Source organism: Saccostrea echinata, unplaced genomic scaffold, assembly GCF_033153115.1.
Source record: "Saccostrea echinata isolate AGI-Se365-2 ecotype Australia unplaced genomic scaffold, CSIRO_AGI_Sech_v1 ptg000001l, whole genome shotgun sequence".
Classification (NCBI taxonomy): domain Eukaryota; kingdom Metazoa; phylum Mollusca; class Bivalvia; order Ostreida; family Ostreidae; genus Saccostrea; species Saccostrea echinata.
Genome location: NW_026889750.1, coordinates 25,907,348 through 25,930,260, shown reverse-complemented (window position 1 = coordinate 25,930,260; position 22,913 = coordinate 25,907,348). Strand labels below are relative to the sequence as shown.

General features: G+C 33.8%; 3 protein-coding genes across 3 annotated transcripts; 1 reads left to right on the top strand and 2 right to left on the bottom strand.

Moving 5' to 3' along the window:
* Positions 1–3,282: 3,282 nt before the first annotated feature.
* LOC133171750 (low molecular weight phosphotyrosine protein phosphatase-like) lies at positions 3,283–7,202 on the bottom strand. The gene is made up of 6 exons (XM_061306577.1): positions 7,123–7,202; positions 5,661–5,734; positions 5,257–5,376; positions 4,223–4,284; positions 4,015–4,117; positions 3,283–3,747 (listed from the first exon to the last, which is right to left on the bottom strand). Exons 1-6 carry the CDS (start codon positions 7,157–7,159, stop codon positions 3,646–3,648), a joined length of 498 nt encoding a protein of 165 aa, XP_061162561.1. The 5' UTR covers positions 7,160–7,202; the 3' UTR covers positions 3,283–3,645.
* A 140-nt stretch (positions 7,203–7,342) lies between these two features.
* On the top strand, positions 7,343–16,615 carry LOC133171652 (pyruvate dehydrogenase protein X component, mitochondrial-like). Its single transcript, XM_061306472.1, has 11 exons — positions 7,343–7,496; positions 9,849–9,926; positions 10,050–10,150; positions 10,335–10,522; positions 10,905–11,006; positions 12,797–13,025; positions 14,812–14,887; positions 15,188–15,249; positions 15,508–15,666; positions 15,927–15,991; positions 16,149–16,615. Exons 1-11 carry the CDS (start codon positions 7,352–7,354, stop codon positions 16,384–16,386), a joined length of 1,443 nt encoding a protein of 480 aa, XP_061162456.1. The 5' UTR covers positions 7,343–7,351; the 3' UTR covers positions 16,387–16,615.
* A 1,466-nt stretch (positions 16,616–18,081) lies between these two features.
* Positions 18,082–21,457, bottom strand: LOC133171562 (uncharacterized). Its single transcript, XM_061306369.1, has 3 exons — positions 21,353–21,457; positions 19,864–20,048; positions 18,082–18,795 (listed from the first exon to the last, which is right to left on the bottom strand). The coding sequence occupies exons 1-3, from the start codon at positions 21,430–21,432 to the stop codon at positions 18,089–18,091; spliced, it is 972 nt and encodes a 323-aa protein (XP_061162353.1). The 5' UTR covers positions 21,433–21,457; the 3' UTR covers positions 18,082–18,088.
* Positions 21,458–22,913: the final 1,456 nt, after the last annotated feature.

Genomic DNA, 22,913 nt, shown 5'->3' with positions numbered 1-22,913 from the left:
TGTATGGATCTATATCTAAGTAATATTTTTTTAAATTCAAATCTAAATTACTGAGATTTTCAAATACTTCAGAATGTGCATCTGTATTTTATACCCGCACTTTCTAACGAAAGTTCGTGTTTCTTGTTGTTATCCTGGTCCGTCCGTCCAACCATCTGTCACACTACAGTATATTCCTCCTAAAATTACTCTCATATTTTAGGAATTAATCAATCATCTTTTGGAAAATGGTTGGTGTTGCTTTGAATATGTGCAATTTATTTTTTATTTTTTTTGGTAATTTTTTCAATTTCATCCTGGGGTGCAAATGGGGGCAAAATACGATGTTTTTCTACAAAAACCTGGTTTCGTGAACTCCTCTTACATTTTTGGTTGTAGCCAAATCATCTTTTGGAAAATGATTGGAGGTTTCTTGTAGACTAGCTATAAGCTTCAGAATTTAGTTTTCACAGTGGGGGCCAAAATGTTTTTTCTACAAAAAAAAATGTTCCCTGAACTCCTCTTACATTTTCACAGCAGCCCTTCATATTTTGGAATATGTTTGGGAGTGTCCTGTAAATGTGCAATAAATTTTCGGAATTTCGATTTGCCCTGGGGTACTACTAGGGTTCAAAAATCGACGGTTTTTTTTCCAACAAAGATCTGATTCCGTTAACTCTTCTTACATTTTCAGTAGCCGAAACATCTTTTGGAAAATGATTGGAGGTCCTGTAGATGTGCAATAAGGTTTTGAAATTTCGATTTTTATCGTGGGGGTCAAATGGTGGTCAAAAAGACTCAAGACGACTTGTTCATTTTCTTTTTCATTATATATATTTTCACGTTATCTTCTATTAACAAGACAATGTTAATGTTCGACTTACATTTTCTCTGTTTCCCAAAAGTTATTTTCACTTTTCAGGGAAAATTTCTGTGTTTAAGATACATGTAGACAAGAAAGTCGTAAATTCTGATGTACATGTGTACGTTCAAAAGATAAACACATCATCTTCAAAGACTCCACTGAGAGCGTACATGTATAATTTTACGTGTAAAATATTGATGGAATTATCCATTAAAATTTTCAAATTTTGTAACTTCTAGTAAAATATATGAGCACATGTAAATCAGAACTTTTTTATTATTATTTTTGGAATATTTTTTAAAATTACTGCTGTAGACCGTATGTTAGTTACTTTGTTGTGCTTAGAAAATGAAAGGAATACATAAATAATGCAAAAAGAGACTGTTTTGAAAAACATGTCATTTCCATTCATAACACATCTAATAAAAAAAAAAACAGCTCAATACTGTAAATGCAAAAGATCATTTAATATTATCTACATCATTTCCATAAGATATTGTAAAACAAATGTAATGTATAAACATGGTAAATGAATAACTCAAGAAACAATTTAATTATTGGCAGTGTAGCCAAAACTGCGTACAACATTCATGAAATTAAGTGGGAACAAGTTAATGCGTTAAATTTACAATTTGAACATGTTTTAAAACTGAAATTTTTTGCAACCATTTGATATCTTTAATGTAAAGTAACCAAGTTTTCAACTATTTAGTATATAGATATTATCATAATTACGAAGGTTGTCCCAAATTTCATAGACAAGCATTTTGTGGTAAACCATATATATTAATACAAGAATGTATCCATTTCAAATTTATCAGGGTGACCTAAATAAAACTTTGGAATCACAGACTTCTAAGTTTTAAGATGACTAATGATCAGCTTGATCAGAGTCACTTTTCATAAGCTAATTCATCAATGGATCACAGTTATGCTTTTGGATTCCCTGAGTTAACTTAGTAAATGATAAAATAATTGATTTAAAAAAATGCAATGAAATACATATTAGTGTACAAAGCACAAGAACAAAGAAAACATGATTTGTTTATGAAACACTGATACCCCCTCATGGCAGCTTAAGGTGAAGGTTAAAGTTTCTCAAATGCAAGTCAAACTTTAAGGTCCAGAGATCAAAAATGTTGTTACCCAAAGAAAGGACTTGTGTCAATGGATGTACCTGGTAAATATGAAGCCGAAGCACCAACCATTCAAAAGTTATGGTCAAGGTTAATGTTTTCTAAAAGTGGGTCAATTCCAAGGTCAAGGTCAAAGGTCAAAATTAATATTAAGCAGGGGAAGACCTTATCATAAGAAATACACATGCAAAATATGAAAGCCCCAGCACCAACTGTCAAAAGTTATGACAAAAGTAGGTCAAACTCCAAGGTCAAGGTCAAAATTGCTGGTATCCAAAGGAAGGTCTTGTCACAAGGAATATATCTGTGAAGTTTGAAAGCCCTAGTGCTAATGGCTCAAAAGTTATGGCCAAGGTTAAATTTTTAAAAAGTGGGTCAATCTCTAAGGTCAAGGTCAAAAATATTTACACCCATGAAAAAAGTTTGTCTCGATGAATACACAATTGAAATATGAAAGCCCTAGCACCAACTGTTGGAAAATATGGACAAGGTTTAAGTTGGGTAAATTTTTACAAAAGTGGATCAAACTCCAAAGTCTAGGTCAAGAGGTCAAACTTGTTGGTACCCCTAAAAAAGTCTTGTCACAAGGAATACACATGTGAAGTATAAAAGCCATAGCTCTAACCAATCAAAAGTTATGGGCAATGTTAAAGTTTTTGCAGACAGACAGGGCAAAAACTATATACTACCAAATCTTTGATTATGGGGGCATAAGAATAACGCATTCTAAATAATGTTTCAACTACACTTTCTGTTGAAAAACCTGAATCATTCAAGTGCTTTTTAGTACAACAGGTTCACAGTTAAGAAGACTGTACCTTAATCATTGCTAATGTACGAGTACAAACAAGAATATTCTCTGACAATGTAAAATATCAATAACAAAAGAAATAGTCAACAAATGAGTGCTTTACAATGACATGATTAGAGCAGAGACTCTTTACACTTTAATTTGAATGAAAATTAAAACAAAAAGAACTAAGATTTTTAAGAAAATAACATTATAGTTACATGTATATAAAGGCCATTTTTAAAAAAAATTCTTTAAAAATCCTTCTGCAACCTCTTAATTGCTTTCTTTTTCATTTTCATAAAACTATACAAAAATTGACCTCATTTCCTGAAGATTTTAGCCTTCAAAGTAACTAAGATAATTTTGTGTGTGTGTTGGGGGGGGGGGTGTTCTTTCTTCTAAGGAAAAATCAGACCTACATTGTATGAAATGTGAAAAACAATAGAAATTTTCACAGTAGAGTATCCAGAAAGAAACTACATGTATCTGTCTCTGTAAATATAAAAAATAAACTTTAAGCCACATAAACTTCATTTTTAGATTTTTATCTCAATTTGCTAAAATAAAAAAAACCTACATGGTGTCAGGTGGGTGAATTTAATTTCTAGTATAATTTTAACATATATTGGTACATCACATTCACATGAATGTTAATATACCTGGTAAGTGCCACACTTTTTTTATCCTAATTTGCACAATATAATTCATGTTTAGGTTCTGATTTTTTTTAATACCAACTTTTCAAAGAAAATTTCTATGCTATATCAACAGCTAAAGAATTTATTCATGGAAAAAAAGGTGAAGGAACAGGTCTCCCTCATTTCAACCAAAGTCAAACATTCTAAAAAGTATATGGTATTATAAATAATAATCTATGTTTCTGTTTGTGGAACTTGATCAGCTTGTGCCTCTAGGAATCTTTGACAGCATCTGAGACATTTTGCATACACCTCTTCAAAAACTTCAAACTGTGACTGAAAATTCACAGAAAAAAGGATGTTACTAATATGTGAATTACATAATATATTGCAGTAATTATAGGCCATAATGGTGCTAGTAATTTAAAAGTTGATAAAAGTACTTATATTTCAAAAGTAAAATGTTAAAAATTTCATTTTTCAATTATAAATAATACAATTACAAGAAAAACTTTGCTGATAAACTATTAACAAACTGGTGAAGTGTGATAATTCCTTGTTTCCTAAAACAACTGAACAAGAACTTTAGATAAAAATACTGACCATGTAAGGATCATAAATTTCTGGATCCTCTCCTGGAATTTCATACTGTCCCAGTAACTGAAGTCTGGCAGAATAATTTGGTGGTGCTTTTCTTTTAAGACTTCTGATATTCAGATAATGTCAAAATGAGATACATGGTATATAATGAACTTTTATGACATCAATGTTCATTAATCAGTAATTAATTAATGTATATGTATTGGCTTACCTAATGTTGTACAAGTCCATTCCAAGAATAAATTTAAATTTCATAAAATCAGCTTCTGTTATCTGTAAGTTAATAAATTAAAGTACATGTTATTGTACATGTATTATTTGATGCATGATAGCTATAATTTAAGTTTTAGTCAAAGGTAGAATCATCATATGACAGTCTGAACTTCTCAGATTAGTAAAACTTTAACACATGAAAAACAAATATTTAGATTCCATACATATATTTTTTCTCTTTAAAGTGTATGGAAAGCTTCAGCATTCAAAACACTTTAACATGGATGCGGAGGTCAAAAGGTTATGTATATAAATTATGATTTTTATTTTGACATTACAGACATTGAACGCTGTGCAAATGCAATATCATTAAGAGAAAATAAAAATCAATCACACACTGAATTAGACTGAAATATATATCTTCAATAGTTCACAGGAATCACTTTCTCTTCTTCGGATAATACAATAAACCAACCTATCAAACAGCTTTGGATAACTTGATGAACTTTACTGTGAATACTTTCTTTTAAGCAGGACCTTATGCACAATTTTCTGAGTGTATTGTGATGCCCACCCATCCGACTGTAATTACATCAGGGACGTAGCATTGTTTTTGAAAGGGGGGGGGCAGCCAGAGAAAAAAAAAATTCAACTTACCTGAAAAAAACTTGACAAGCAAAAAAAAAAAAAAAAAGGAAAATTGTCCAAACTTGAAATTCCTATTTTGTGGGGGTTGGGGGTTGGGGGTTCCAACTTCTTTCAGTACCAAATTTTATTCATACACTACTACAAAACCCCTATTTGATTATTCTACAACAAAAAGTGGGGGGATAACCGACCTTTCAATTAACATTTCAAATGGTAAAAAATAATCTCTGGAAAAAAGTGGGGGGCCAGGCCCCCCTGTTGCTATGTGCCTGTACATGTAATTTAGTGTTCATCTACTAGCATTTATTGAGTTATGTAGAGTAACTCCACTTTCTGACTGAATGACTGCACTATATGTTTGTAACTGGCTGCAAGGTTTCATACCTGTCTAGCTGTGTGATGGTATCCATCCATTATATTGTTTCTCTTTAACATTTCTATTGTAAATTCATCTGGGGGTTTACCTTCATGCCAGTTTTCAATGCCAGCACTATCAATGTCCCACTGTAAAAAGTTTGAACCTAATATGAGCAAGTTTCATACTACAGTATCTTGCAGTAGCATAGTTAAATTTTCTTGGTTCATGATATTTAATTACAATAGGTAAATATAATACATATACCTAAATTCATACAATTTGTATCTCAATTTTTATAAAATTTATTCACACGCATAAATTTTATATATGAATGTATAAATATTTATTTTTAACCCCCCCCCCCCCCCATGTACTTGTCTGAGACTACTTGTGTATCTTGATTATTGAAATAATTGTATAGCTGACTTACTTTGTCTTGGAGTCCTTTTGATTTCACTAAATGACGAAAAATACCCTCTGACATCGTGGATCGACAGGTATTTCCTGAAATTCATTTTGAGCCATTTGAACAATAATCATGACCTTTTCAGTCAAATTTTTTACCATAGAGTTGCAAATTAAATATTTGCAATTAAATCCCCCCTCCAAAAAAAAAAAAAAAAAAAAAATTGATGAGAAATTTTCTATTATGTGACAAAAAGACCTCCATGCTGTGTTTTAAGAATTTAATTTTTTGTTATTTCATTGATCATGTTGATATAACAGTAAGTGTCCACTTTTTGGTGGGTATGAGACTGATTGACATGTGAGCATATACACAGCACAGAGTTGAACTTCAGTATCTCAATCACTGATACTCGAATACCATGGATAAGTCAAAGTGAGTTGGAAGTCCCAATCACTTTTCCTTCATGTATTTTAATCCAGATACATGTATCTTGAATCCTTGGATATCTCAAAGATTTTTCTCAGTCCCATTGAGTTTGACATAAGGAGGTTTGACTGTATATATAAGAATAACATGCTTCCATGATCTTGTACTAAAAATTAACACTTTTATTAGGGGACAACAATTTTAGGAGAATTGGGGGGGGGGGGGGGGTGTAAAAATAAATAATCTGTCCTCAAAAGTGTTGAATATAAATAATCTGTCCTCAACTGGCAAGAAAATAAATAAGTTCTCATTCTGTCCTTGTCTAGCCCCCCCCCCCCCCCCCCCCACACACACACACACAGACACACAGAAGATAAGAGATTTTTTTTTATCTTGCAAACTTTTTTCATTGAAGAAGAAAAATGTTCTTTATCATTTTCATAATAATTAATCTGTCTTTGAATGGCATGAAAATATATAATCTGACTCAAAACAAAACAAAAACAAAAAAAATTGCCCCCCCCCTCTTCTCAGAATTAAAAGAAGACAGAATATTCTATTGTTAAAGTGATAATGTTCTAGCCTGTCCCGAGACACACACTGACTCGATTATTCTAACTAAATCAAATGGCTGTCCCCTTATTTTATTACCATAAAGCTCACAGAAACTATAACCCTAATTAAAATTATCTATCTGTATCTCTGGTCAGGTCTTCAGCTGAAAAAATAAAACTTTTTAATCACCCTTTCCGATTCTAACTGGTCTCTAGGGGAAGTAAGGTCCATCTCTTCGAATTAAAATATAATGATAGTACGAACCACATCTGATCGATGTACAGTGAGTAAACAGACTGGTAAATGACAACCAAGATAGGACATAAAGAAATAGTTCAGGATGCATTCATGAACGTACTTTGATATTCCAGCTTTTTGCTGGTGTTGCTGTCATTTTAAAGCATATACATATGTAAATATTTATGTATTAATTAAATCAGATGATTCACAATATCTATAGCTATAACTACATAGAGATTGTCATTAGTCAAAATTACTTTACCTAAACACACAAACAGAACGGAAAATGGTTTCTCCATTGGTAAGGTAATTAAAATTAAAACGTTGTTTTAAGTCACAATACTATTCAACTAGTCATAGGATATTTCACTTTTCAGACATTTCTTCTTTCACTTTCCTTTCTGCTTATGATCAATGTCAATCATATGCTTACACTTTTTTGTCCGATACTTAAACGTTTGCGAGATGCCATTTATGTCAGCTTAATCGTAATGGCGTCTGCATTCGGTCACTTTGGCCGTCGATCACTTAAAATCTCTTCTTGTTTACGAAAGATTTTGCAGTATGATCCATATAACATTGTTCATCGGTCAGCATATGAATTCAAGTTATTTCATTTGAATCGGGAACTGGAAGGTACATAAGTATTGCAATCTGACAATGATAACTTGTAAATTCATGTTCGAATTTCCTCATTTCTAAGCCTGTAAATAGCCTAGGCCTACATGTAACAATAGACGACTTTCACATTTCAAAAAAATATTTCTCTTTGCAGGGTCGGTCTTGGGCAAATCGGTGTATTAACCCACTGTTTTCGCTTTATAATATTGCAAACTTTAGGGGATATGTTCATTATATTTTCTTTGATGCCCCATAGTATTTTCTTGGCCCCATCGAGTTCAAGATAACGAGGTTTGTCTGTAGTGAGAAAAATTATCATTACGCAAAGAAAGAGAGATAACTTTTTTGAATGTGAAAGTTGTCTATTGGAATATGGGTGGTTACATTCCGATTATGTGTTCGCCCCGAGTGGTTACGATCCAAATACATGTTCACACAAATCACATATTTTTAATCATGAAGATAGTGTTAACTATATGATATTTATAATTATTTCGCATTTAAAGTGTGTGCCAAAAACTTTTTACAGCACTTGCCCAATTGGGCTAATGATGGCTAAATTTTGCTATCCTGGCCAAATCAATTTTTAATAGATGGAAATTTACCAGTGCACTTCAACTGGGATTCAAAAATCATCAAAAAAGTTTCTTATATTCAATCAAATTTATTTTATCAGATAATTTTTTTTATCACATATTTTATTATCAATACTGAAATTTAAAAATAGATTATATACAACACTGAAAATTCCACTAGTTTGATCAGGCTAGTGTTAACCTACGTCATTTTACTATAACGACCAAATTTTTTACTAGTGTTCAGGCAACATGCTAGTCCTTTTGGTGCACAATGAAATGTGGTCCCTGGCTCAATATATATCTGAATGACTGAAATGAGTGTGGTTGCACTTCTATCACTCAATGAAGCATCTTTTGGTTTCTTGCTCAATACATGTACCACAGAATATCCAGACACCATCAACTCTTTTTCCACAATACTTCCACTTACTGAATTTGCCCTTGCCAGTTACTTGGCCTACCAATTTTCTGGTTATCCTGCTGCAAAATACAAAAGCATGCCTCTCTAACAAAATTTCTCCAATCCACTATTGTAAACTGTATATTTGCAGTCATTTTCACAACTTGTTCCAGTAACAGGTGTGATTTTTAAAACCATGTTCCTTCCCTTACAGAAATTTTCTTACTGCAGTTGGTGCACCTCCATACACGAACTTCACTGTACCAATCATTTTCAACAAGATGAAATTATCCTTCTCCACAAATGTTGCACACAATACAAAAATCTCCTAATAACCCCTTAGTTTGAAGCCAATCAATTAAAAATATTCTATTTTTGCAAACTTCATAAATATCTTCATTAGACAAAAGGCATAGTAAAAATTGTGTAAAATCATCTGTTTGGTATTTACTTTGAATTATGTAACTTACCTATTACCCAATCAGGAGGCAAACCCCGTATCACTTGACTAGCAAAGAGGTTATTATGCCCCTGTAAACGAAGATTCAATTACATTTTGATTGGTTGGAGCTGTGGCTTTCATACTTTACATGTATATTCCTTGTGACAAGACCTTCCTTTGAATACCAACAATTTTGGCATTGACCTTGACCTTGGAGTTTGACTTACTTTTAAAAAATTAAACCTTGGCCATAACATTTGAACATTTGGTTCTAATGCTTTCACATTTCATGAAGTTGAACATGTGTATCACTTGTGAAAAGACCTTCCCTTGGGCACCATTTGACCTTGATCTTGACCTTGACGTTTTACTTACTTTTAAAGAACTTTAACCTTCGCCATAAGTTTTCAATGGTTGGTGCTAGGGCTTTCATATTTCACAGCTATATTCCTCGAGACAAGACCTTTCTTTGGGTACCAACATTTTTTATCTCTTGACCTGGAGTTAGACTTGCATTTGAGAAACTTTAACCTTTGCCATAAGCTGCGATACAGGGGCATCAGTGTTTCACAAACACATCTTGTTTTTGCACTTTATTTCTGTTTCAATGAAATTGTGCTGGTGACATGTTTCTCTATTATATAGGAAGAGCATGTGCTATTTCCATGTAATTTGTACATACCTGTAAAGTGCAGTTGTCTTCTTTTATTTTGCACTGTAATTTGTGAATTTATATCCCTTTGGGATATTATAGCCTATTTGGGCCCCAACCTGTAGAATGGTGAGTTATGTGCAGTAGAGGTTATGTATTTATCAAAATACAAATCATTAGTTGGTTAGCATTCACAGTTTCATGTACCTGTCTACCTGAAATTTCCCTTGTCATATTTATATGACAAAAGTATTGAATCATAGACCATTGTTAACATCACTTAATTATAATTCAGCTTCCATTCCAATACAAATGCCAGCTTTGTCACCAACAATGACAGAGGGAACAATAGTTAAATGGCACAAAAAAGAAGGTAAATAAATATAGTTCACAGCTATAATTATGTGAAAATTAAGACAAGGAATTTTTATTTAAGAAATAAATCCATATCTACCTGTATATAGATCATTGATAAATATAATTATTTCATGTGAAGGTGACACTATATCCCCCGGTGATGTGTTGTGTGATATTCAAACTGACAAGGCTGTAGTATCACTGGATACAGAAGAGGAAGGAACACTGGCAAAAATATTGGTAATTAACTATATCACTCTTCATGGAATCTAATTCCATGCTGAAATATGTACACATGTATATTTGTTGTGTTTTTGTTGTTTTTTTTTGCGTGTGTTTTTTTTTATTGGGGGGGGGGGGGTATTGTATGAATCAAAAATATTTACATTTGAATTAAAAATAGTAAATAATACTATTTAATCAGAAACCAGAGAACACAAAGGATGTCAAGATTGGCTCTTTGATTGCTGTGATGGTGGAGGAAGGAGATGACTGGCAAAATGCTGAGATTCCAGAATCATCAGATTCCTCATCAGAATCATCACAATCCTCTGAATCTTCACAATCATCATCATCCTCTGATACAGAGTCAATAAGGGAACCTACTGCAAGGTACAATACATTGATCTCTCGCAATGAACTAATTTGAAATTGTAACTTCTGATCTATTATATATGGCGAAAACTCAATTGCGTGTGAGCTACAATAATGAAGTGAGAAGTGTAACTTCTGGTCAAAGTCACACTCCAAAACCTTGAATGGATAGGAATATGTCAACAACACATGAATTATGTTTTCCAGAAATACACACACACATCTTGTTTCTTTATGGTGACATTTAATATGTTGAAATTGAAAAAAGAAAAGTTTGCTATTAAATTATTTAGCTCAACTACACTTGATGTTATCTCTTCCTGCTTAGTTTTAAAAATTTAGTAACGTTACACTTCAATCTATATAACTGTATTTCAGTGATGTAATTTTTTTTCCGAAGGATTCGCATGAGCCCTGCAGCCAGAAAACTTTTAGAAGAATATAATATTTCTAGTCCACAAGTGGTTCCTCCTTCAGGACCTCATGGAATGATCAACAAAGGGTAAGTAGCTCAAATAGCATTAGTAATTAACTTTCATGTATGAAGAGCTAGGTACATAAGTATGCAAATCAAATTACAGTTAAACTTCGGTATCTCTAACAAGGATATCTTGAATACCCTGAATAAGTCAAAGTAATTTGGAAGTCCCAGCCACTTATTCTAAGTATTTTACCCTCGATATCTTGAATCCTCAGATATCGCGAAGTTTTTTCTCGGTCCCATCAGGTTCGAGATAACAATGTTTGACTGTATGTTGATATAATTTCTAAATTCATTCATCATCTTAAAGGAATATACAAAAACTTTTGAACGTCTAGAGTACTTTAATGGATGTCTTGAAATATTATTGTAATTTGAATTTCTTAAAGGGTATAGACGTGATATTGAAGCTTATGGTATATCCATCAAAACTTTCCATAAACTTGTTGCCAGAATGTTTCAGACTGATCATGCTGATATACACATATTATAAAACTGCGTTTAGAAACTTTTATTTTATCTGAAAATTATCATTTTTGGTGTGTTTTTTAGTTCACCTGAGCTGAAAGCTCAAGTGAGCTTTTCTGATCACCCGTTGTCCGTCCGTCTGTAAACTTTTCACATTTTCAACTTCTTCTCAAGAACCACTGGGCCAATTTTAACCAAACTTATTACAAAGCATCCTTGGGTAAAGGGGAGTTTAAATTATTAAAATGAAGGGCCAAGTCTCCTTCAAAAGGGAGATAATCAAGAAAATACAAAAATTGGGTGGGGTCATTAAAAAATCTTCTTCTCAAGAACCACTGGGCCTGAAAAGCTGAACTTATGTGGAAGCATCCTGGAGTAGTGTAGATTCTAAATTGTTCAAATGATGACCCCCTGGGGTAGGGCGGGGCAACAATAGGGAATCCCAAGTTTTACATTGAAATATGTAGTAAAAATCTTTAAAAATCTTCTTCTTAAGAACCACTGGGCCAGAAAGGCTGAAACTTATGTGGAAGCATTCTGGGGTAGTGTAGATTCTAAATTGTTCAAATCATGACCCCCAGAGGTAGGGTGGGCCACAATAGGGAATCCAAGTTTTACATTGAAATATGCAGAAAAATCTTTCAAAATCTTCTTCTTAAGAACCACTGGGCCAGAAAGGCTGAAACTTATGTGGAAGCATCCTGGGATAGTGTAGATTCTAAATTGTTCAAAGCATGACCCCTGGGAGTAGGGCGGGCCACAATAAGTACTACAAGGGGAGGGGGGGGGGAGAGAAATCAAGTGAAAAACAGCAAGGCCAAAGTTAATCAGGTGAGCGTTGTGGCCCATGGGCCTCTTGTTTGTCATACATGTACATCTTTGTACTTTACATGTAAATCAGTATTCTTTACACAGTCATACAGTCTTGTAATATGGTGAATATAGAAGTAGTTCTTGACTGCAGCCACATAAAATTTGGTAAATTTAAAGCAGGAAAAAAAATCAGTTTTTAAAGATTTTAAGCAACTGTTACTTTTTACAAGATTCAAACAAATTGTATGTTCTATTGAATCAAATAAATAAAATATTTTGTGAATTAAAAGTGATTTGAGTTGACCAGTCTTTTGAATAGAGAATTAAATTCTGTGAAAATATAAGGCATGTAAAATGGGTCACAATCTACAGTGTAGCTTTCTGTGATTTTCTCAAGATCATTGACTAATAGCAGTGTCTGATGAAATATTTCCTCAGCAAATGAAGCTTAGCAAAAAAAGTAATATATCTTTTATGGACAAAGGAATATTTTTTGCAATATTTTGAATGCTGTATTTTTCTATTTTCAGAGATGTTCTAAAATATGCTCAATCTAAGAATTTATCAAAAATTGATTTGGCAAAAGTAAAGGCAGCCCAGCCATCAGCTCCTTCACAAAAGCCAGCTCCTCCTACACAGGCAGCTCCTCCACTGACCAAGGCACCTCCTACCATAACAGTGTCACCTGAAGGTGGCTACCAGGACATAGAAACCACCAACATGAGGAGAGTGATAGCCAAGCGACTTACGGAATCAAAGGTAAGTTTTACTTCTTTTTATATGCCCGTCTTTAGACGGGACGTATTATGTTATGGCGTTCATGTCCGTCTGTCTGTCTGTCTGTTAGCTTTTCTCGTGTCCAGCTCATAACTTTAATACTATTAGGCCTAGGATTATCAAACTTTGTCAGCTGATACTTCTTGGGTAGAAGGTGTGTCGCACACTAAAAGTAGGTCGCTCTGACCTTTAATTAAGATGCTATGGCCAAATATGGAAAAATCCTGTCCGGCTCATAACTAGAAAACTATTAGACTTAGAATCATCAAACTTGGCCAAAAGGTGTGTCGCGACCTATTTCAAGGTCACTGTGACCTTTAATTTAAGTGAAATTTAAAAATAAAACTGTCTTTTTACTATTAGATTACACAATCCCAAAAAATGCAAGAGTGTTGCAGTATCCTTATTAAAAATATGTTAAATCAGGAAAATACTTATTTTTTCATTATATACTTTACAGCAATCTATAACAAATGTAATGTTACAAGAGAAATTCCACCTCTCCCATGGGTGTAATTATTAAGCACTGGTCAAGGAGAATTTGAAAACAGAAAATTGCATGTCAAATTAGAGAAAAATTAATGTGTTAAGTGTGAGGAGCTAACTGGTAGAGCATCTCTGATCAAGCAGGTGTTATCTATATCTCTTGGGAACTGGGTAAAAAGAATCAGCCCAAATAGTTGGCTAGCCTAACTTTGAAAATGAATTTGTTGAAAAGTAATTAAAACTTATTTGATATTGTATAATAAATTAATTTGTAAAATAAACTAATTGATATTGTTTAATATAATTAAAACTAATTATACTTGGGGGGGGGGGGGGATTGGAATCGGCATGCCTGTTGTCTGTATGAATTGCAGCTTAAAACCAGTCTGACATTAAATCTAAAAATAATCAAGTATTTAAAAAAAAATGTTTTAATTATGGTAGATAGTCCTTACAAATCTAAGAGTAATGCAGGAATCTTATTAAAAATATTGCATCAAGATTACACAATTTTTTTTTCATTTTATAAATGTTTGTAACAAATTAAAAAAAGTCTTTGTTTTCAAATTTAATATCAGAATGACATAAATATGCATTTTTATTGCACTACAAAGCAGATAGTATGTATAGATCCATTCATCCGTTGGGAGTAATGAGTGGACATGCATCCAGTTAAAGATTAATTAATGAGTTCAGTGTAGGAAGGCTAGCTGTCTCAATCATTTCTGTTAGAGGATCTCTGATCAAGCAGCTCTTATCTGTATCCTTTGGGAATTAGACAGAAGAACTGCTTGTCAGTTTATAGCATATGTCATTTGATGGCCAGCCTTTTATTTTTGATATTAATTTCATATAGATTAAGTTGTTACGACTAAATTGATATTGTTTAATATGATATTTTTAATTAATTTTTTGAAAATATCAACAAATTCAGAGCATCATGTCTCACAAATCTGAAAGCTGGAAGGGGGGGGGGGGGGGGGCTGCAGATGGGCATTTGTCAAGCTCTAACACAACCAGTTGAAGATCTGTAATGTAATATTTGTTATAATTAATGCCTACACCACAGGAGATGTATAAACAAACATGAGGAATGCAAAAATCATTGAAATCCTTGTATCAAGGTTGACATGATTTTTTTGCACTCTAAACTGTTTATGACAATTGAACAACATTTGACGGGCGTATCATGCTGTGGCGGGGCACTTTATTTTTCAGTAGGTCAGTTCTTGTATAGGATTGCTTTATCATGGCAACAATATGGGATTTTTTTTAATTGTAGACAATGATACCTCATTCCTATATATCTATTGAGTGTAATGTGGATGCTGCTATGAAGCTGAGGAAAAAGTTTATTGGTAAATATCAGGGTATTTACAAGTACAAATCTTGTTTGACATTGAAACATATCCGAGCTAATATTTATAAGATGGAATAGTTTTGTAAGATGTTGTTGGTCTGAAATACATTCAAAATTCTTTTGAGCCCTAAAAACTATATAATTAAATTAAGACATTTAATACTTTTTGCAACTCTTTCAATTTTTTTCTAGTTTACCTGCAAGTTTTGAAGATAATCTATTTTATCACTATTTTTCACATTTCTGATACTTTTATTCTGAAGTTTACCTTGCATAACAAGCATTCTGTTTTTTTAAGACTCTGGAACTAAAGTATCAATGAATGATATCATTGTGAAAGCAGCAGGCTATTCATTACAGGTAGGTTAAACTTGTCTTTATTATGTGTATGAGTAGTTTAGCATTGATTTTAGTAAGTCATACTGGTATCCTCTTTACTATAAAATGGGTAGAAATTGACACTATTAAACATGTAAAAAAATTTCCCCATTTCTTATTGTGTAAGATAGGGAATAGGAATAATTGACAATTTCATTTTTTTTTTTTGAACTAAAGGAAATCTGCAAAGATTGAATAGCTGTTGTCTTTTTAAATGATACATTTTCTTATTTCCAACAGAGAGTGCCTAAAGTGAACTCTCACTGGACACAGGAGAGTGTACAAGTCCAGCCCTCTGTGGACATTTCTGTAGCTGTAGCCACGGACAATGGACTCATAACTCCTATCGTCAGAGACGTCTCCAGCATCAGTATATCTCAGATATCAAACACTACCAAGGTTTAATTTATATGAACTTTAGTTATAACTTGATCATTCTTATTCTATCATGAAGCATCATGAAGAAAGTGGCAATTTCACAGAACATGCTTTTGATTCAGTATCATGAACATGTACCTGTACAATATCTTCTCATAACTCTTTGATATAATATAAGTAGATGAAGTATCTAAATTTGGAAAAAGTATGAACTGTGTAATGTGGTAGCTACATGTGAATTTATTGGACTCCTTTTTATCAAAGCTTATCTGTTACATTAGGCACTTGCAGTCAAAGCCAGAGAGGGTAAATTACAACCACAGGAATTTCAGGGAGGGTCATTCACGTAAGTTATCTAACTTAATCTACAGTTCACATCTGATGATTGACATTTTTATGGAAAATTTCTTTATTAACTGTCATTTTTTTTCTTTCATCGTGGTCTTCGCACTTTAATTAAATTGTCATTTGTATTGAGATGGCACTTTATTCTAAAAATTCAGGATCTCCAACCTTGGTATGTTTGGAATAGGAGAATTTTCGGCCATCATTAACCCTCCCCAAACTGCTGTGCTAGCTGTAGGAACATCAGTGTTAAAACCCTCCACTGAGGGAAAACCACACCCATATCTAACTGTTCAAATGTCATATGACAGTCGTGCAATAGATGAGAGCGAGGCTGCCGAGTTCTTAGAGAAATTTCAGAGTGTTATGGAAAACCCTTCCCTGCTTATGGTTTGAAAGTGATTTATCAATTTTACATACCTTTATAATATGTATACTAATGCTATTTAATTGAAAGTGCTTAAAATGTTGTATGGTTCTTGAGTGTCTTTTGTTTTAAGAGATAGAAAATGTGAACTAAAATAGGATCTGTTATTATGTTATTGAGAAATGGAGGCATTATCTCAAATTGTTATTGATTTTATGTAACTTGTAGGAATTCAATTAAAATTCTATACAAAAAGTACACCATTCTTTCCTTGACCTTGATTGATGGTTATATGGATATTATGGAAGTTTGCTAAATATCTTACTTTTTTTAAAAAATAACAATTTTTAACTCACCTGAGCTGAAAGCTAAAGTTAGCTTTTCTAAGGCCATAAAAAATTAATTAATAGTTTCTCAGGCCAAAAGTTTCAAAATTCAATGCGGCAGGCATTTTTTTTTTTTTTTTTTTTTAAAGCAGGTATCTGTTTTTCATGTCAGTCGTTCAACAAAATGATGATATCAACTAATTCTCACTTTTTGGTTCTCTTAATATACTAATTATAATGTACTCAACTTTAAATTACAATGTATGTTATTCTAAACATTTCTTTAAAAGTTAATTAATAAAGGACTGTATAGACTAGAAGAATATTGTTTATCTAATAAAAACGTCATAACTCAATTTTCTTTTTCAACTTGGAAAAATAGAAAATTGAGTTATTTCCCTTTCAAAATGTAAATAAAATTGATCAATGCGGCTGTTTTTGACCTGATGCGGCGGTGCCTGAGAAACTGTTGATTAATTTTTTTGGCCTAATTAAAATTTGTCTGCTGTTCTTGTTGTCATCATAAACTCTTCACAATTTTATCTTCTGCAGATCCATTTGGCAAATTTCAACCAAAATTGACACAAAGCATCTTTGGGTGAAGGGGATTCAATTTTTTTCAAAGAGGGCCCACACCCTCTTTCAAGGGGAGATATTAAGAATAAGTGAAAATTTAATGGCATCTTTCAAAAAGGTTTTTCTTAAGAACCACTGAGCCGAAAAAGTTGAAACTTATGTGAAAGCTTCATTACATATTCTAGATTTAATTTCGTTCAAATCATGACCGCTGGGGGTAGGGTTGGGCCGCAATGGGCGATCTAAGTTTTACATAGGAATAAGTAGGAAAAAAGATATTTGAAAATCTTTTTCTCAAGAACAGCACAGGCATGATAAAGTATTTTTTATATGGAAGCATCCTCTGGTATTCTTAATTCGAGTGTGTTCAAATCATGACCCCTGGAGATAAATTTGGTCCACAATGGATGATCACTATGTTACATGGGAATACCTTGGAAAAAAACTTTAAAAATCCTTTTCTCAAGGACTGCAAAGGCATGATTATTTAGTCATATTGATGTGGAATCATCATAAGATAGTGGAAATTAAAGTTTATTAGAATCATGACCCCCAGGGGTAGGATGGGGCCACAATAGGCAATCAAATTTTTTAATTACATTTAAATTTCTAGGGAAAAAAAACAGGTGATGATGAACAGCAAGACCATTTTGACTCTGGTGAGTGTTATGGTCCATAGGTTTCTTGTTTTATACAAGCACTGACAATTTTGTCTAGAGTAAAGCAGTTCAGCTCAGTGTTATGTACAAAATTAATCTTTTTGAGAATTTTTTTTAAATTAAAGTATTCAAGAATTTTTAGTACAAATACAATGGAACATTTATGGTTTCTAGATGATTCCATACTCTGTAGTGGATACCGAGTAAACTCTTTTGATATCCACTGGTATATTCCACTTGTTATAAAGTCTTGTCATAGAAAGATAAGATGTTAATTTGTTACCAGCTACAAATGCATTGGCCTGATAATTATCTGTTGGCTGCGTAAAAATTAGATCTTGTCCGTTAGGTATATGTGATGCTAGCTTGCAGAACAAGGCTTTAGCAATTTTGGGATCATCAGCATACAGTGGATACATCTTGAATCCAATATCTGAGGGTCGAAGAACCCCATATCCAACAACACGCCCTTTTTTCAGAGCAACGAATGTGTTTGCAGACTGATGCTCAGCCCAGTTACTGATATAAACTGGTCTAGGTACAGTATGTATCTCAGAGTCGTAATCAATGACATCATCGAACTTGATGTCACGTGCATTCACAACCTCGAAGTCACCCTCCGGAACGTCTGCAATGAACGCTGGATTGACGGGTCCTTGGTTGTAGTGAAATGTGTAGGACTTGATGGTCCAGCCAAACTGTGCGTAGAACGTGATCCTGTTAGAAAGGGCAGTTCCACCTACATTCCGGTCTCCCATTACTTTCATTACCTGCCGAAACATCTGCTTCCCGATCCCCAACTGCCGATACTCATCCTTAACAATATTCATTCCTGAGGACGCAACTGTCTCACTATGAACAAGGATTCCATTATGCCCTGATCAACAAAGAAGACGTTTTGAAAAAAGATCATGATGCGTAGTATGTATATGAAAAATGAAAGAGAGAGAAAGCATTTTGTCTAGGGGCTTGAAGATAACAGTCTTTTTACTCTCTGTAAAACGACTTCAAGCCCCAAAAGAAGATTCGACGTATCAATAAACCTTGTGTCAAAACGACCCTTGTATGATTACATGTACACATTTTAAAAGAGCTATTTGCCACGCATGGTCACCGATGTTGATGAAATATTGCCCATTATTAAAACTTGTCATCAAAAACATATATATCAAAAATTTAGTTGCTATGTGTCTTGGTTGCCATGGTAACAGCTGGAAAAGTGAAAAAAAAATGCAATTTTCAGCTACTTTGGATTTTTATTGAGGGTTAATAAAGACTATGAAAATCAAACAAACCACTCTTACAAAATAATTGTCGCCCACGTGACGCAGTGGTTAGGGCGTCTGCTCTAGAGTCGCGAAGTAAGGAGCTGATCATTAGTCGCGGGTTCGAATCTCTGCGGGACGTGGAGACCGGTCCGTATAAACCGAGGTCCCGTGTCATAGTAGGTGTTGTCACGAAAATGATCCCTCACTGCTCAATGGCCCTGAGTGCCGAGTATAGGTATAAATTTGATAGGTGCTACATGATCAAACTCCATCAGCAAGAAAATCAGTTAAAATATTTGATCTTAAGTAATAAGGTATTGTCAATATTAAATCTAAAAATAACTTTCATGGTTACCATGGTAATACAAAGTAACCACACAAAATTTGCTGCTAAGTTTAGGTTAATGCTGCATTCTTAGGGAACAGCATGCTATGGAAATTCAAGACTTGCAAATGTACATCGTTAGGACCTTGTAACATAGATAGCATAAGGAAAATTGGGATATCAACAATTTTTTACCTTGACCTTGGAGTTTGACCTATTTTAAGAAATCTTGGTCATTTTTTTTAATGAGTTGGCGCTAGGGCTTTCATACTTCACATGTGTATTTCTTGTGACAAGTCCTTTCCTTATATACCAATAATTTTGACCCTTCTCATAAAATAACCTCACTCACCTATGACTTCCCCGTCGTCCTTGACCACGACTACCAATCCTGTAGGGTCAGTATTGAATACACACTCCAAGTAAGACATCTCCATGTTCCACTTGTTTGCAGCCAGTAGGGAGTAGAGGCTTGGGATGTCTGACCGCCTCATCATACGGATCTCGTACCGTATGTCCTCTGCTGAATCACAAAGACTGAAAATGAACAGAAAATGGCTTTCATAGAATTAAACTTAATACTTGTTTAGGAATAGGATTGTTAGGGAAAACATTTTATATTTATAATTCGTCATTTACCGGTACCTGTACTTGACAGAACGAGAAATCAGAAAATAGTGCCCTACTTTAGTTGCAGACTGACGTTAAAAAACAAGATGTGTTTGTGAAACAGTGATGCCCCATTATGGCATCCTGAGGCGAGGGTTAAATTTTCTCAAATGCAAATCAAACTCCAAGGTCAAAAGATAAAAAATGTTGGTACGAAAGAAAGGTCTTGTCACAAGGAATACACCTGTGAAAGATGAAAACCTTAGCACCAACAATTCATAGGTTATAGCCAAGGTTAATGTTTTTCAAAATAGGTCAAACTCCAAGGTCAAAAGTCAAAATTAATGGTACACATGTACATGGGAAGGCCCTGTAACAAGGAATATACATAGGAAAAATGAAAGCCCTAACACCAACCATTCAAAGGTTATGACCATGGTTAAAGTTTTTCAAAAGTAGGTCAAACTCCACGGTCAAGGACAAAAGGTCAAAACTATTGGTATATAAAGAAAGGACTTATCACAAGAAATACACATGTGAAGTATGAAAGCCCTAGCGCCAACTCTTTAAAAATAATGACCAAGATTTCTTAAAATAGGTCAGACTCCAAGGTCAAAAATTGTTGTACCTAAGGGAAAATCTTGTCACAAGGAATACACATGTGAAGTATGAAGCCTAGCAACAACCGTTCAAAAGTAATGGCAAAGGTTAATTTTTTTTTCAAAAGTTGGTCAAAGTGCAAGGTCAAGGTCAAAAATTGTTGGTACCCAAGGAAAGGACTTTTCACTAGGAATAGACATGTGAAGGATGAAAGCCCTAGCAACAACGGTTCAAAAGTTATGGCCAAGGTTAAAATTTGGTAAAATTTTGCAAAAGTAGGTCAATCGTCAAGGTCAAAAGGTCAAATATATTGTTACCCAAAGAAAAGTCTTGTATAAGGAATATACACGTGAAATGTGAAATTCATAGCTTCTTATGGGTAAGGTTTTCGCGGACAAACAGACAGCTAGACAGACGGACGGACGAACAGGGCAAAAACTATATGCCCTCCGAATCTTCGATTACGGGGGCATAAAAACGCAGAATGCACATGTTTAAACTGAACTTGAATCCACCTTGACCAATTTTGCTTTGAAAACAAACCACGGGTGTTTTATGGCTTATAAACTGAGGAAAATGCATTTATATAGATATATATGTATATATAGATATATATGTATATATATTTATACCTTCGGACTGAGTTAACCATCCATTTTCTGGAGAATATTAATGATTGTCGGAACCGACACAGACCATATCGTAGCACCATAATTTTCAGCCAACAAAACAATGTCCTTTTCAGTCAAAGATAAGTAAATATTTATCAATCGATCTGCTAAGGCTGTTAATTTTCACACGTTAGATAAAGATAATATGAGATATTGGATCTTTTATCATGAATTATGAAGCGAGAACTTATAAATTATGAACATGCAGCAAATGCATTTTACAGTCAAACTGCAGCATTATAATGTTTATGCCTCCGTAATCGAGGGTTCGGGGGTATATAGTTTTTGCCCTGTCCGTCCGTCTGTCTGTCTGTCTGATTGTCCGCAAAAACTTTAACCTTGCCCATAACTTTTGATTGGTCAGAGCTATGGCTTTCATATTTCACATGTGCATTCCTTGTGACAAGACCTACATTTGGGTAGCAGCATATTTGACCTCTTAACCTTGGAGTTTGACCCACTTTTGCAAAAAAAATTACCCAACTTTAACCTTATACTTTTGAACAGTTGATGCCAGGGCTTTCATATTTCACATGTGTATTCATCTTCACAAGACCTTTCCATGGATATAAATATTTTTAACCTTGACCTTAGAGTTTGATCCACTTTTAAAAAACTTAAACTTTGGCCATAACTTTTGAACAGTTTGTACTAGGACTTTCAAATTTCACAGGTATATTTCTTGTGACAATACCTTCCTTTGGATACCAATAATTTTGACCTTGGAGTTTGGCATACTTTTGAAAAAAAAAAAACTTTAACCGCCGCCATAACGTTTGAATAGTTGGTGCTAGGGCTTTTATATTTTGCATGTGTATTTCTTTGGACAAGGTCTTCCAAAACATACCATTTATTTAGACCTTGGAGTTTGACCCACCTTTAGAAAACATTAACCTTGACCATAACTTTTGAATGGTTGGTACTTGGGCTTTCATATTTACCAGGTATATCCATTGACACAAATCCTTTCTTTTGGTAACAACATTTTTGATCTCTTTTGACCTTGACCTTGGAGTTTGACTTGCATTTTAGAAACTTTAACCTTTGCCATAAGCTGCTATACGGAGGCATCAGTGTTTCACAAACACATCTTGTAATGCATGTTAATCTCTAGAATATTACGTCTGTTTTATACATACAAACAAAGCCTTTAAGGATCAATTACGCAAAATTATTTTTTTTTAAATATTAATTAAGTTATATTACGCGAAAAGAGACATTATTAACTTATTATGCCTTTCAAAAGGTATATTAATGCGAATTGATTCCATTCGAGAATTTTTCACTCATATCGAGACGTCACCGTATGCCGGTGAAGGGCTACAAATTTAGACCTATACTTGGCACCCAGGGTCATTGATCAGTGAGGGTTCTTTGTCGTGTCAGGCATACCGTGACACGAGACCACGGTTTATAAGGTCTCACCCGAAAGACCCGTGATTTCACTTCTTATGCCGGGCGAAAGAACAGTCACGATTTATGTTTACGTCTTGTGTTAGAATCGAACCTGGGCCTAACGCAA